The sequence below is a fragment of the Schistocerca cancellata genome, chromosome 1 (assembly GCF_023864275.1).
Source record: "Schistocerca cancellata isolate TAMUIC-IGC-003103 chromosome 1, iqSchCanc2.1, whole genome shotgun sequence".
NCBI lineage: Eukaryota > Metazoa > Arthropoda > Insecta > Orthoptera > Acrididae > Schistocerca > Schistocerca cancellata.
In genome coordinates, this window is record NC_064626.1 from 492773535 (window position 1) to 492788694 (window position 15160).

General features: G+C 44.3%; 1 protein-coding gene across 1 annotated transcript in view; it reads left to right on the forward strand.

Moving 5' to 3' along the window:
* LOC126185830 (dynein axonemal intermediate chain 3-like) overlaps positions 1–15160 on the forward strand; it is a 181476-nt gene that overhangs the window by 163491 nt on the left and 2825 nt on the right. The window contains exon 5 of the mRNA XM_049928164.1: positions 46–310. Within this exon, the coding sequence (XP_049784121.1) occupies positions 46–310 (265 nt within the window). The remainder of the gene's footprint in view (positions 1–45; positions 311–15160) is intronic.

The window sequence follows — 15160 nt, forward strand, 5'->3', positions numbered from 1 at the left end:
GGCGGCGGCGTGGCGACGGACGCGGCGCGGCGCGACCGCTACCAGGGCCTCTGCGAGCTGCCGGAGGGCGAGGGCGCCGAGCCGCGCCAGCAGCTGGGCATGGGCACCGCGACGGGCGCCGTGCTGCGCCTCGCCTGGGACGGCATCGAGACGCGCTCGGGCGCGCCCGTCGACTCGCAGGCGGGCACCTACCTGTGGCACGCCACGCTGCACGACGGGCCCGTCTCGTGCATCGCGCGCAACCCCTTCTGCAACGAGGTGCTCGCCAGCGCCGGCGGCCACGTCTGGGCGCTCTGGAGCGACACGTACGGTGAGGGCGCTGCCGGCACTCGGCGGTAGACAGCGTGTCGCTGAAGACACAGTCCGTCTCTTCCGAGAGCGACAGGGGCACTCGCAATTACAACGCGAGAAGGAGGAAGAGTCTAACGTGAAACAGAAAGGGGGATAACATGCAACTATAGAACTCTTCGACACTCTATTCGTGGAAATAAAATGTCTCAGAGGGACTAGAAGTTATAAATCAGTTGGCACGAGGGGCAACCACAGCTGTGAGAATAAATTTCAATTGATGAAAACGGCAATAGCTGCGTCAAAATGATTGATTAATTAAGACTAGCTTCGTGACAGTCGAATTAAGTCGGGTGATGCTGAGGGAATTAGATTAGGGAATGAGACACTTAAAGTATTAAAGGAGTTTTGCCATTTGGGGAGCAAAATAACTGTGTAAGTAGGCTGTTTAGGTTTTTATATTGGTAACGCCAGGTAGCGCTCTGTATGAAAATCACTGGCTGTGCTGTGTGCAGTCTGTGGCTAGTTTGCATTGTTGTCTGCCATTTTAGTGTTGGGCAGCTGGATGTTAACAGCGCGTAGCGCTGTGCAGTTGGAGGTGAGCCGCCAGCAGTTGTAGATGTGTGGAGAGAAATGGTGGAGTTTTGAAACTTTTAAGACTGGATGTCATGAACTAATATATATATTATGACTTTTGAACACTATTAAGGTAAATACATTGTTTGTTCTCTATTAAAATCTTTCATTTGCTAAATATGCCTATCAGTAGTTAGTGCTTTCAGTAGTTTGAATCTTTTATTTAGCTGGCAGTAGTGGCGCTCGCTGTATTGCAGTACTTCGAGTAACGAAGATTTTTGGTAAGGTAAGTGATTTGTGAAAGGTATAGATTAATGCCCCCCATGAACCATGGACCTTGCCGCTGGTGGGGAGGCTTGCGTGCCTCAGCGATACAGATGGCCGTACCGTAGGTGCAACCACAACGGAGGGGTATCTGTTGAGAGGCCAGACAAACATGTGGTTCCTGAAGAGGGGCAGCAGCCTTTTCAATAGTTGCAGGGGCAACAGTCTGGATAATTGACTGATCTGGCCTTGTAACATTAACCAAAACGGCCTTGCTGTGCTGGTACTGCGAACGGCTGAAAGCAAGGGGAAACTACAGCCGTAATTTTTCCCGAGGACATGCAGCTCTACTGTATGATTAAATGATGATGGCGTCCTCTTGGGTAAAATATTCCGGAGGTAAAATAGTCCCCCATTCGGATCTCCGGGCGGGGACTACTCAGGAGGACGTCGTTATCAGGAGAAAGAAAACTGGCGTTCTACGGATCGGAGCGTGGAATGTCAGATCCCTTAATCGGGCAGGTAGGTTAGAAAATTTAAAAAGGGAAATGGATAGGTTAAAGTTAGATATAGTGGGAATTAGTGAAGTTCGGTGGCAGGAGGAACAAGACTTTTGGTCGGGTGATTACAGGGTTATAAATACAAAATCAAATAGGGGTAATGCAGGAGTAGGTTTAATAATGAATAAAAAAATAGGAGTGCGGGTAAGCTACTACAAACAGCATAGTGAACGCATTATTGTGGCCAAGATAGACACAAAGCCCATGCCTACTACAGTAGTACAAGTTTATATGCCAACTACCTCTGCAGATGATGAAGAAATAGATGAAATATATGACGAGATAAAAGAAATTATTCAGGTAGTGAAAGGAGACGAAAATTTAATAGTCATGGGTGACTGGAATTCGTCAGTAGGAAAAGGGAGAGAAGGAAACATAGTAGGTGAATATGGATTGGGGGGAAGGAATGAAAGAGGAAGCCGCCTTGTAGAATTTTGCACAGAGCATAACTTAATCATAGCCAACACTTGGTTCAAGAATCATAAAAGAAGGTTGTATACCTGGAAGAATCCTGGAGATACTAATAGGTATCAGATAGATTATATAATGGTAAGACAGAGATTTAGGAACCAGGTTTTAAATTGTAAGACATTTCCTGGGGCAGATGTGGATTCTGACCACAATCTATTGGTTATGAACTGCAGATTGAAACTGAAGAAACTGCAAAAAGGTGGGAATTTAAGGAGATGGGACCTGGATAAACTGAAAGAACCAGAGGTTGTACAGAGTTTCAGGGAGAGCATAAGGGAACAATTGACAGGAATGGGGGAAAGAAATACAGTAGAAGAAGAATGGGTAGCTCTGAGGGATGAAGTAGTGAAGGCAGCAGAGGATCAAGTAGGTAAAAAGACGAGGGCTAATAGAAATCCTTGGGTAACAGAAGAAATATTGAATTTAATTGATGAAAGGAGAAAATACAAAAATGCAGTAAATGAAGCAGGCAAAAAGGAATACAGACGTCTCAAAAATGATATCGACAGGAAGTGCAAAATGGCTAAGCAGGGATGGCTAGAGGACAAATGTAAGGATGTAGAGGCTTGTCTCACTAGGGGTAAGATAGATACTGCCTACAGGAAAATTGAAGAGACCTTTGGAGAGAAGAGAACCACTTGTATGAATATCAAGAGCTCAGATGGCAACCCAGTTCTAAGCAAAGAAGGGAAGGCAGAAAGGTGAAAGGAGTATATAGAGGGTTTATACAAGGGCGATGTACTTGAGGACAATATTATGGAAATGGAAGAGGATGTAGATGAAGACGAAATGGGAGATAAGATACTGCGTGAAGAGTTTGACAGAGCACTGAAAGACCTGAGTCGAAACAAGGCCCCCGGAGTAGACAACATTCCATTGGAACTACTGACGGCCTTGGGAGAGCCAGTCCTGACAAAACTCTACCATCTGGTGAGCAAGGTGTATGAAACAGGCGAAATACCCTCAGACTTTAAGAAGAATATAATAATTCCAATCCCAAAGAAAGCAGGTGTTGACAGATGTGAAAATTACCGAACTATCAGTTTAATAAGTCACAGCTGCAAAATACTAACGCGAATTCTTTACAGACGAATGGAAAAACTGGTAGAAGCCGACCTCGGGGAAGATCAGTTTGGATTCCGTAGAAATGTTGGAACACGTGAGGCAATACTGACCTTACGACTTATCTTAGAAGAAAGATTAAGAAAAGGCAAACCTACGTTTCTAGCATTTGTAGACTTAGAGAAAGCTTTTGACAATGTTAACTGGAATACTCTCTTTCAAATTCTGAAGGTGGCAGGGGTAAAATACAGGGAACGAAAGGCTATTTACAGTTTGTACAGAAACCAGATGGCAGTTATAAGAGTCGAGGGGCATGAAAGGGAAGCAGTGGTTGGGAAAGGAGTAAGACAGGGTTGTAGCCTCTCCCCGATGTTATTCAATCTGTATATTGAGCAAGCAGTAAAGGAAACAAAAGAAAAATTCGGAGTAGGTATTAAAATTCATGGAGAAGAAGTAAAAACTTTGAGGTTCGCCGATGACATTGTAATTCTGTCAGAGACAGCAAAGGACTTGGAAGAGCAGTTGAACGGAATGGACAGTGTCTTGAAAGGAGGATATAACATGAACATCAACAAAAGCAAAACGAGGATAATGGAATGTAGTCAAATTAAGTCGGGTGATGCTGAGGGAATTAGATTAGGAAATGAGACACTTAAAGTAGTAAAGGAGTTTTGCTATTTGGGGAGCAAAATAACTGATGATGGTCGAAGTAGAGAGGATATAAAATGTAGACTGGCAATGGCAAGGAAAGCGTTTCTCAAGAAGAGGAATTTGTTAACATCGAGTATAGATTTAAGTGTCAGGAAGTCGTTTCTGAAAGTATTTGTATGGAGTGTAGCCATGTATGGAAGTGAAACATGGACGATAACTAGTTTGGACAAGAAGAGAATAGAAGCTTTCGAAATGTGGTGCTACAGAAGAATGCTGAAGATAAGGTGGGTAGAACACGTAACTAATGAGGAGGTATTGAATAGGATTGGGGAGAAGAGAAGTTTGTGGCACAACTTGACTAAAAGAAGGGATCAGTTGGTAGGACATGTTTTGAGGCATCAAGGGATCACAAATTTAGCATTGGAGGGCAGTGTTGAGGGTAAAAATCGTAGAGGGAGACCAAGAGATGAATACACTAAGCAGATTCAGAAGGATGTAGGTTGCAGTAGATACTGGGAGATGAAGAAGCTTGCACAGGATAGAGTAGCATGGAGAGCTGCATCAAACCAGTCTCAGGACTGAAGACCACAACAACAACAATAGATTAATGTTAGTCAGGGCCATTCTTTTGTAGGGATTTTTGAAAGTCAGATTGCGTTGCGCTAAAAATATTGTGTGTCAGTATAAGCACAGTCATGTATAATTTTTTTAAGGGGACGTTTCAACTGATGATGGTCGAAGTAGAGAGGGTATAAAATGTAGACTGGCAATGGCAAGGAAAGCGTTTCTGAAGAAGAGAAATTTGTTAACATCGAGTATAGATTCGAGTGTCAGGAAGTCGTTTCTGAAAGTATTTGTATGGAGTGTAGCCATGTATGGAAGTGAAACATAGACGATAAATAGTTTGGACAAGAGGAGAATAGAAGCTTTCGAAATGTGGTGCTACAGAAGAATGCTGAAGATTAGATAGGTAGATCACACAACAAATGAGGAGGTACTGAGTAGAATTGGGGAGAAGAGGAGTTTGTGGCACAACTTGACAAGAAGAAGGGACCGGTTGGTAGGACATGTTCTGAGGCATCAAGGGATCACAAATTTAGCACTGGAGGGCACCGTGGAGGGTAAAAATCGTAGAGGGAGACCAAGAGATGAATACACTAAGCAGATTCAGAAGGATGTAGGCTGCAGTAGGTACTGGGAAATGAAGAAGCTTGCACAGGATAAAGTTGCATGGAGAGCTGCATCAAACCAGTCTCAGGAGTGAAGACCACAACAACAACAACAACAACAGCTTCGCGACGTTGCAATCACATCTTCAAGCAACAAACTTTTGTGCTAAAGAAGCTGCAGTGACTGTGATCCTAACAAAAAGTGTAATTGATAAAATTCTGAGGTACATGTGAGATATATGGACCTTTCAAAAACTAATGTCCTGAAAACTCCATATCGGCAAATAATAGTTCTCTACCTTCCACACGAAATTGTCGTCAGAGAGTACGCAGCCGTAATGAATAAAGTAACCGGAGCAAGACACAGCCCAGAAACAAGAATTTTTGAATAAGAACAGGCATCCGAAATGCGGAAGCAACCCTTAAGAATGAGGATCTGTATCCTAGCAAAACTCCACAAACGTAAATTTTATCACTTTGGTGTTTTATTTTAAGATGGTTCTAATTAAGGTTACTGAATCTTCTTTGGGTCAACAGTTTGTTACCTGAAGATGTGACTACGAAGTCATGAAACTAGACGTGATTAATAAATCATTCTGACGTAACTGTTGCGGTTTTCATCACTTGAAAGATACCGAAAGTGGGTTAAAACTAGATTAAAGCTGCTTCCTCTTAACGACTCCTCTTATACAAGAATTCTTGAATAAAAATAATTAGTCATTTATAGAGAAAAAAACCGCAAATAGCTCTAGCATGTAGCCATATAAACACTTTTTCATTTTAATTAACTCATTAGTTATGTTTTCGATTAAAGAAGCAATAACGTAGTAGCACTGCTCTACCTTGCACTGATTGACCGTTGATTTTTTTGTGCCTATAAATTATATAATGAAGTCATCGAATTTGAATGGCTCAGTAATGTAAATCAGAAATCTGTGACAAGTTTTTGTTTTCAAACAATAGTCGGAAGAGTAATCAGCTTGCCATTGCTCCATCATATTAATTGGTGGATGCATAATTTTGTAGCGTTTTTGATTTGCATTTTGGTATTACAATTGCTATGAGTTTATTTATCGATTGCATTTTTATGTGTAATTCACTGCTGCTATTTCAGTTTACACATTGTCATTTGGAGATAGCGAATGGAGCTGTGGACGATAGAAAATGGAGTGCCAAGTGGAGAAATAGGAACTTATCCGACATATTCTTCTGTTTTAGATCAACAGTGGGGTGATAACAGCGGAGGCTACCAGAAACATTTGCGCTGTGTATGGTAATAATTTCATCGGACAGAGCACAGCAAGAAAATGATTTTCTCATTTCGAGGAGGATCTTTTTGACATTAGTGACTCTCGAAGTTCAGGAAGGCCTTATGGTTAGATGGAAATCGTTGTAAGGGATTAGTCCACAATTATCCATATCAGTGTGCTTGTGAAATGTCAAATGTGATCGATGGTGATCATACCACCATCGTGCGATATTTGCACGCAATGGAGAAGAGTCCCAAATCGGGTGTATGGGTACCACACGCTTTAAGCCAAAATCATAAGAATCAGCGGGTGGTCATATGTGCATCTCTGATTGCTCGTCATCAATTGCCTCGTGAATGCACCCACCATTCTTTCGTTACTGATAATGAGAAATGTTGTCATTATGCTAAAATAAGGAAAAGAAAGAAATGATTGAGCGCAAACAAAGCTGCAACTCCCCATAAAAAGGACTGAGTGTATCCACAAAACAGCGCCGGTGTAGTGTATTACGAATTGTTTCCCCGAGATTTAGCACTGCTAACAGTTATTGTCAATTACTGAGACGTCTTGCAGAGGCAATCCACGAATAACTGCGGAAAAGACTGTGTGGAGTGGTGCTACTCCACAATAACACCCGCCCGCATCATGCTGCCCGGCTAAGAACACTAAGAGTTGCGTTGGAAAGTCACCCATCTTATTCACCTCATCTTGCACCCTCAGACATTCACCTTTTACGCTCTGTATCCAACAAACTTCAAGAGACATGCTTTCCAGATGAAAATGCGCTCAGAACATGGCTCGACGCGTTCTTCACATCAAAACCACTGATTTCTACAGTCGCGGAATGTTACCCCGGCTGTTTCCTGTGTCTTACGTTATGTTTTATACTATTGTTCTGAGTCTTTTCTTGACTCCGTTCTCGATCTGTTACTGAGCGGGCGCTGAAGACCTTGCCGTCATGCGCCCTTAAACCCTCTCCATCCATCACATCTATTACCCCAGCGTTGGTAGACTGTTGCACATAGTGATAGGGAATATACACTCCTGGAAATGGAAAAAAGAACACATTGACACCGGTGTGTCAGACCCACCATACTTGCTCCGGACACTGCTAGAGGGCTGTACAAGCAATGATCACACGCACGGCACAGCGGACACACCAGGAACCGCGGTGTTGGCCGTCGAATGGCGCTAGCTGCGCAGCATTTGTGCACCGCCGCCGTCAGTGTCAGCCAGTTTGCCGTGGCATACGGAGCTCCATCGCAGTCTTTAACACTGGTAGCATGTCGCGACAGCGTGGACGTGAACCGTATGTGCAGTTGACGGACTTTGAGCGAGGGCGTATAGTGGGCATGCGGGAGGCCGGGTGGACGTACCGCCGAATTGCTCAACACGTGGGGCGTGAGGTCTCCACAGTAGATCGATGTTGTCGCCAGTGGTCGGCGGAAGGTGCACGTGCCCGTCGACCTGGGACCGGACCGCAGCGACGCACGGATGCACGCCAAGACCGTAGGATCCTACGCAGTGCCGTAGGGGACCGCACCGCCACTTCCCAGCAAATTAGGGACACTGTTGCTCCTGGGGTATCGGCGAGGACCATTCGCAACCGTCTCCATGAAGCTGGGCTACGGTCCCGCACACCGTTAGGCCGTCTTCCGCTCACGCCCCAACATCGTGCAGCCCGCCTCCAGTGGTGTCGCGACAGGCGTGAATGGAGGGACGAATGGAGACGTGTCGTCTTCAGCGATGAGAGTCGCTTCTGCCTTGGTGCCAATGATGGTCGTATGCGTGTTTGGCGCCGTGCAGGTGAGCGCCACAATCAGGACTGCATACGACCGAGGCACACAGGGCCAACACCCGGCATCATGGTGTGGGGAGCGATCTCCTACACTGGCCGTACGCCACTGGTGATCGTCGAGGGGACACTGAATAGTGCACGGTACATCCAAACCGTCATCGAACCCATCGTTCTACCATTCCTAGACCGGCAAGGGAACTTGCTGTTCCAACAGGACAATGCACGTCCGCATGTATCCCGTGCCACCCAACGTGCTCTAGAAGGTGTAAGTCAACTACCCTGGCCAGCAAGATCTCCGGATCTGTCCCCCGTTGAGCATGTTTGGGACTGGATGAAGCGTCGTCTGACGCGGTCTGCACGTCCAGCACGAACGCTGGTCCAACTGAGGCGCCAGGTGGAAATGGCATGGCAAGCCGTTCCACAGGACTACATCCAGCATCTCTACGATCGTCTCCATGGGAGAATAGCAGCCTGCATTGCTGCGAAAGGTGGATATACACTGTACTAGTGCCGACATTGTGCATGCTCTGTTGCCTGTGTCTATGTGCCTGTGGTTCTGTCAGTGTGATCATGTGATGTATCTGACCCCAGGAATGTGTCAATAAAGTTTCCCCTTCCTGGGACAATGAATTCACGGTGTTCTTATTTCAATTTCCAGGAGTGTATTATTGATGACTAAAGTCTTTGTTATGTGTACCTATTGTGTTTATTAAACTTACGGAAATACGCTGTGAACTTATGCACCAACCTAACACGTAAACGTTTCGATTTAAGTAGTCTGATTATCCTTGAAGAATGATTCCATCAGCTGTCGAACATTTGGGGCTGTATAACGTGGTCCATGGTTTCCTAGCCAACCATACGTGCTAGCCCCGTCCGATCTTGTACCAGTTTCCAGCTGCAAGAGGAAGGAGGTTTTCGTTCAGTAGATGATGAGCTACTTTTTCTGTAATCCTCCTAAATAGTTGTTGGTCGTAGCTGACTGGTTTGCCATCTGCGGCAGTGAAACATAAACCCTGCCATGAAGCAGTGCCTCTATTTAGGAGCAGCAGGAAATGGCCAATGAGAAGGCGTACAGTCCTCTCTCGTTGGCTGAAAGGCTTATATGTTAAATAATTTCGTGGAGCAGTTTAGGAGCTCACAGAACTGAGGATTTGACCAACAGCTCTCGTGTGCCGGTGCGGACGCGTGGATTTCGGGCTGAAAGATTCCAGTTTTTTCTAGGCGGGTTTTGCTGCACGGTGTCCAGCGAAAGCGCCCTGATCTCAAAAACTAAGATAGATAGACAATTACAACAAAAGACATATTTACTGTAAAAGTTGTAAGAATTTTATACAGAAGTTTAGAAATAGTTCGAAAACTTGCTAACAGATGGCACAGTACGCTGTGGAGCACATACAGTGTTAGCGTGCACAATTAAATTCGTCCTCTGCAAGCAGTCTTTGCAATCGCATCAGAACATTTCCAAATTTTCACCGCTCGAAATAGAGATATGGCGCAAACGAACAACAAAATTTTCCATCACATCCTGTTGTGCTGCAACTGAAATTGATTCCGACGGCACACAGATCGCCTATTCAAGCTCGCTCAGAGAGGTGGAATGGTTCCGACAGACAGTATCTTTCAATGTGCCCCACAAAAAGTGGTCACAAGGAGTCAGATCGAGCGAATATGGAAGCCAGTCCATCCCTGCGCCAAGTAATTTGTAATAATGCAACACAATGTGGTTTGGCCCCATTTTGCACGAACCAATGTGGCGACAAATTATTCCAACGTAACGTACACTAACGATCGCTTCTCGCATGAAAAAGTGGCCGATAATGCCTCTGCTGCATACGTGGGAGATACAGTGGTTTCACTTCACAGAAATAGAGATTTTTGGAACCCCAAAATCGCCAGTTTTTGTTTCTCTACTCCATTCAGGTGCAAGTGTGCCTCTTCTGAACCAAATGCATCCAACATCGAACCCTTCATTATAAATAATTGTGAAAATCTGATTTCCCAAAATCAGCCCTCTGTCGCACAGCTCGCACACGTATGGCCTCGTGCCTTTGGATTTTGTGTGTAAAGGTGTGAGGACTCTCTCTGAGTACTTTCTGTGTGCTGGGACGCTTCGAATCAGTCTCTGTTGCAGTTCTTCTGACGGGTTTCCTTGGCTGTTGCTGAATAATTCCAGAAACCGTGGCGACATTTTCAGATATTGGAATTTGGCGAAGAGCTTGAGAATGGTTTTCGCATCGGGTCCTTTTGCAACATTAAGTGGTGTTTGAAAACTGCACCTTGTTGCTGTAGGACTGTGTTCTAACTTGGGGTATTCCAGTACCAGAAAAACACGTTGTGCAATAGAACACGCGATTTCAACCTCTTCCTTCATTGCGCTAACCTACTTTTAGTTTTCAACGGCGGTACTGATAGCTCTGATCTACAGCGCGCTATTTATTGGCACTAGTATTGGAATACAGCGCCATCTGTTAGTAGAACTATTTCGAAACTTCTGTGTAAAATTCTTACAGCTTTCACAATAAACATACCTTTTGTTGCATTCGTCTATCAATCTTAGTTTTCGATATATTTAATTCTGAAATCATGGACTCTTTCGCTGGACACCCTGTATTTACCGAGTGTACAGACTCCAAATTAGGTTGTGGAGGCAAGTAGGTAGCTGGAGGCTGGTGTATGGTGAACGAAGCGACTTGACGAGGTTTTCGTTGAAGTCAGTAAATCATATTCGTTTCCAAGGACTTCTGATTCTGGTGTTTTTGTGTCACTCCTTCTCTACAACTTTTCCTAAAATAACCAATTTTTTGGTCCGCTTGACCTCTGTTTAATAGATTTTATATCCTGGTCATCGTTAACGTTTAGCATAAGAAACTGCATACTGTGGTCTGAGAACCTTTTGATTATTAGTTTTGCAATATGCTTTTGTTCGATAAAACCGTCTGTAAAGATGTCAGCAATGCCCGGTTTTAATCGGTTAGCTACCCTAGTTGGAAATTTCACGTGAGGAAGTAAGTCGAATGATAATATTACTAACTGCAGAAAATACTTGATGGAAGATTTTTCGAGAAAATCTGAGTGAACAGCTCCACCAACCACTATTTATTATCTCTTCCCGCTACATACGCTTCGAGATATGCACACACAGTTCACTAAACATTGGACGCTTCACCCCAAAGAGCTTTCTTCTGAACTTACTGTGGGAACGTAGTAATACTTTCCATTGTTCTGATTGATCCAAATAGCATTCAGCAAAAGTAAGTTGCAATAATGCTTTGTACATTGTACCGCTGCTTCCCCCCCCCCCCCCCTCGTCACCCCTCTCCCCAGCCTCTACATTCGTTTCTCAATCTTCCCCTTACTTCTGTATCCACATTTTCTAAAGGAATAATCGCCTGCATACTCGAATACGCCATTATGTTCCTCTCCTGTCTAATGACGAAATGAGGCAGTTACCTGGGCGCAATCCCAAGTGCTCAACCAGAGAGCAAAGACTGCTCTCCTGGGTCTACCGTAGCGATATAGCGCTCTTGCCCATAGTTTGGGTTCAAATGGAGTAGTCTATAATTTTTACATGTGTTATATCACAACTCGCAACATATTTAATGGTCAGTCAAGTGCTCCACCAAGGGCATCTCACCGTTCTTCTACCATGGGTGGCACCAGGAGGAAGCGTTAGAGTATCTCCGCCACATATAAACTGCCATGCCTCCCGGGACCTGAGCTTATTCCATGGATGCCAGGACAACAAGACTTATGGACGGATTATCGATGATGACTTGGCTTCTCTCTGGCACTTCGATGATGTTGGTTCCGTTGTGCATTTAGATTGTGGACTCTGGTTGTGCATATGATATGTTGTAAGATCGGTAAGTATCTGTTAAGTTACTATCATGGACGTGTGAATTTCTCCAGCAAAATTTCAGTTGACAAAATATAAAACCTTGCGTCATCTAGTCCTATTTTCTGTCATTAGAGGTTACTTAACTTCTTCTTCTTCTGCTAGCTCTTTAAGGAACATATCACTTATGGTACGACCAAGCTCCCATCAGTGTAATTTAATCTATTCTTTTTTAGAAATTTTTTGAGTTTCACAGTTGGGAAAATAAAAATGAGGAATGGCTATTCAAACACCGTACCTCGTCGAAGTTCCATTTCGTACATATTCCAGTTACCTGTTGGAGTTTCGTCATTCTCAGCCTTGCATCTACGTCAACTTGGGCTGCGTAAAGTGACAGGTGACAAATACGAAAAGCCACATAGCTTAATACGTGGGCTATTTGGAAAGTAAGGTCCGTTCGGTAGCGAAAAGGAAACCACTGTGAAAAGCAACAATGTTTCATTTGCAAACTGTTACATGCAGTTTCCGGCTACTTCTGTATATAATCGAGCTGCGACTTATACATTTTCCAATAACTCGTCATAGAAGGCAGCCGACTGTGCTTTCCACAAGTTTCCTACGCTGGTCTACAGCTCGTTGTTTGTGCCAAAATGTTGGTCTTCATAGCCAGTGGTTCATGTGGGCGGATATGAAACGCAAGGGGAGCCAATTACGGACTGTGTTCTGGGAAATCAAACACGTACCATCTAAAACGCTGCAGGAGCATCTTCATTGCCCTGCAGAGTGCGGCCGAGAATTGTCATGAAGAAGGATCCCCAAGAAAGTTATTTTTTGTGGGCTGCATGACACCAAGCGAAATCTCTCACCAGGTCCTCATACTTGGCGGGAGAGGCTATTTTCAAGGCATATTTACGTGCACACTGTGCGCTCAGAACTAAACAAACCGACGTGACGCGATCGACGGGCGTACTAGAGACACTGCCCAACACATCTGTGTGAAGCTTCATCGGATTTTCATTGTGGTTTCAGCGTCGCACCCGATCGGATCTTACTTTCCAAACAGCCCTCGTATTACGCGACAAAGCTAACCGCGGACTTGGCTGTAGCTGAAACTAACCTCTTCACGATGCTAGTTATAGCAACGTTTTAGTTCAGAGCAGCCAACCACCTTGCCTCGTTGAATACACCGGTTCCAGTCAGTTAAGGAACGTCGGGCGTGGCCGATACGTGGATGGGTAACAGCCTTGGTACACTACGTACTGTTGGCGGTTTTCCCTTTGCCTTTCGGCCAAAGGAGAGGAGGGTGGTGGCGCATTGTTCCTAATCACCAAACTCTGCGCCAGTATCCTAGATTAAACTCCAGATCTCTGTGCACTGTCTCAAGCAGTGTTTTGATGGTGATCTTTCCGCCCCTCGGTGATATTCTAGAGGAACGGGCTATGTACCGGCACCAGGTTTCACTCTCTCATCTCTGCTCATCAAACAACTTAAACACGACACAAAACCACACTACACACACACACACACACACACACACACACACACACACACACACGCTCATTACAGTAACCTGCGCGAATCGGATGTACTTAACATACAACTGTCACACTTCGCAAAAGAAAGGTGTCAGTGTGGGCGAAGAATATGAAAAGACTGCGCGTGAGGGTCTCCCAGCGAACCATACCATATGATTTTACCTTTTCTTAATTCAAAGCAGTGCGTTTTCTTACTTCTCAGTGCAAGCATGGAGAGTGTTAGTGGAAATGCCTTCGTAGGCAGCCGCGACGGCTTGCTTTTAGCGTCATTAAATTTGTAGATGATGAGAAAAGGAGATTCGTACAAGCATAATAGATTAAGTCAATCGTTTCCAGATTACAGCAGGAGGGAACGGTGCCCAGCGGAGTGTGATTCTTGTATCTGAAAGCAAAATGCACAAGGGAAACACACCATTGAATATGTGGAAAATAATTTATTCTGTAGAAATTTCTATGATATTACGAAAAACATAAAGAAACAGCAGGTTTGCGAAAACTTCATAGCTTTAGTTGCACGGAACTGGACAGTAATTCTAGCAAGTAAACTGAGAAAAATTATTCTGTCTGGTTTTTAGAAGGAGTGGTTTCTTCAGATAAAACGTAGGTATTACTGATTACACTGTCAATATATTTTGTTGCCCTATAAAACAGTCTGACATGGTCGGCCCAGTGAAGCTGACACGACACCCAGTCGGCAGATGTAGCATCTGATTTTCTGTGTGCTCCTGCTTGCTGTGGATAACAGTCGCGGCTCGGGCCCAAAAGAAAAGAGAATCAGCGATGCACTGATAACGCATTTAGACGCGCCATAAGTAAAAACGGAAAGATTTTTGATAAGAAAATGCTTATTGAAACGAAACCTGTTTAGTTATCCGACGTTATTGAAACAACAGAATGATGACGATATTTGCATTATCTGATAGCAGACTACTGCAGTTTCATTAGACTGCCGTTTTTCGTGACTCCACTGATTGTGAAGCAGAACCGTTTACAAAAGAACCCGTTACTGCCGATGAAAGTCAGGTTGTTTCTTTATGGCTATTGTCTACTGCAAAGGCTTATGCAAGACCATGGGCGCCCGCGGAAGTTTGCCCAGGGGGGAGGGATGACAAGACTAAAATTGCCGTTTTTGAGATAAGTGAGCTGGACAGTTGCGAATCGTGTCATGTCACACGAACTGAAATCTGTAGGTGACACTAAAAGCTTATTATACGCAAATAATTTATGGTTATCCACTCAGTATTTGTTATCGGTACATTACTTTGATACTTAAAAGGTAAGCATGATTACGTGGTTATTGTGGTGTATTGTAGCAAGTAGATTACTTCAAGAGGAGGTCGAACAGATACTACTCCACACACACTAATTATTAGGAATTTATTGAAACTTGAACATGGTAATTACTGAACTTTGGAAGCAATTAGCGCCCACACAGATGACATGTATCTAATACGGTCGCTGACACATACAACATTTATCAATTGATCATTGCACTGAGTAACGTGATATAAAGTTCTGTTCGCACGCAGCCGTATCTGTGCTAAGACGATACTGTCGTCGTTAGCTACGATTACAAGTGGTCGCTGATTACATAGAGACTGGGCGTTAACGTTGGGACTAGACGCTGAACAGCACTGCACTCGGACATAAATAACTTTCCGCCTGCGGCAGCAGAAGGAAACACTTGGCAGCGTGTCT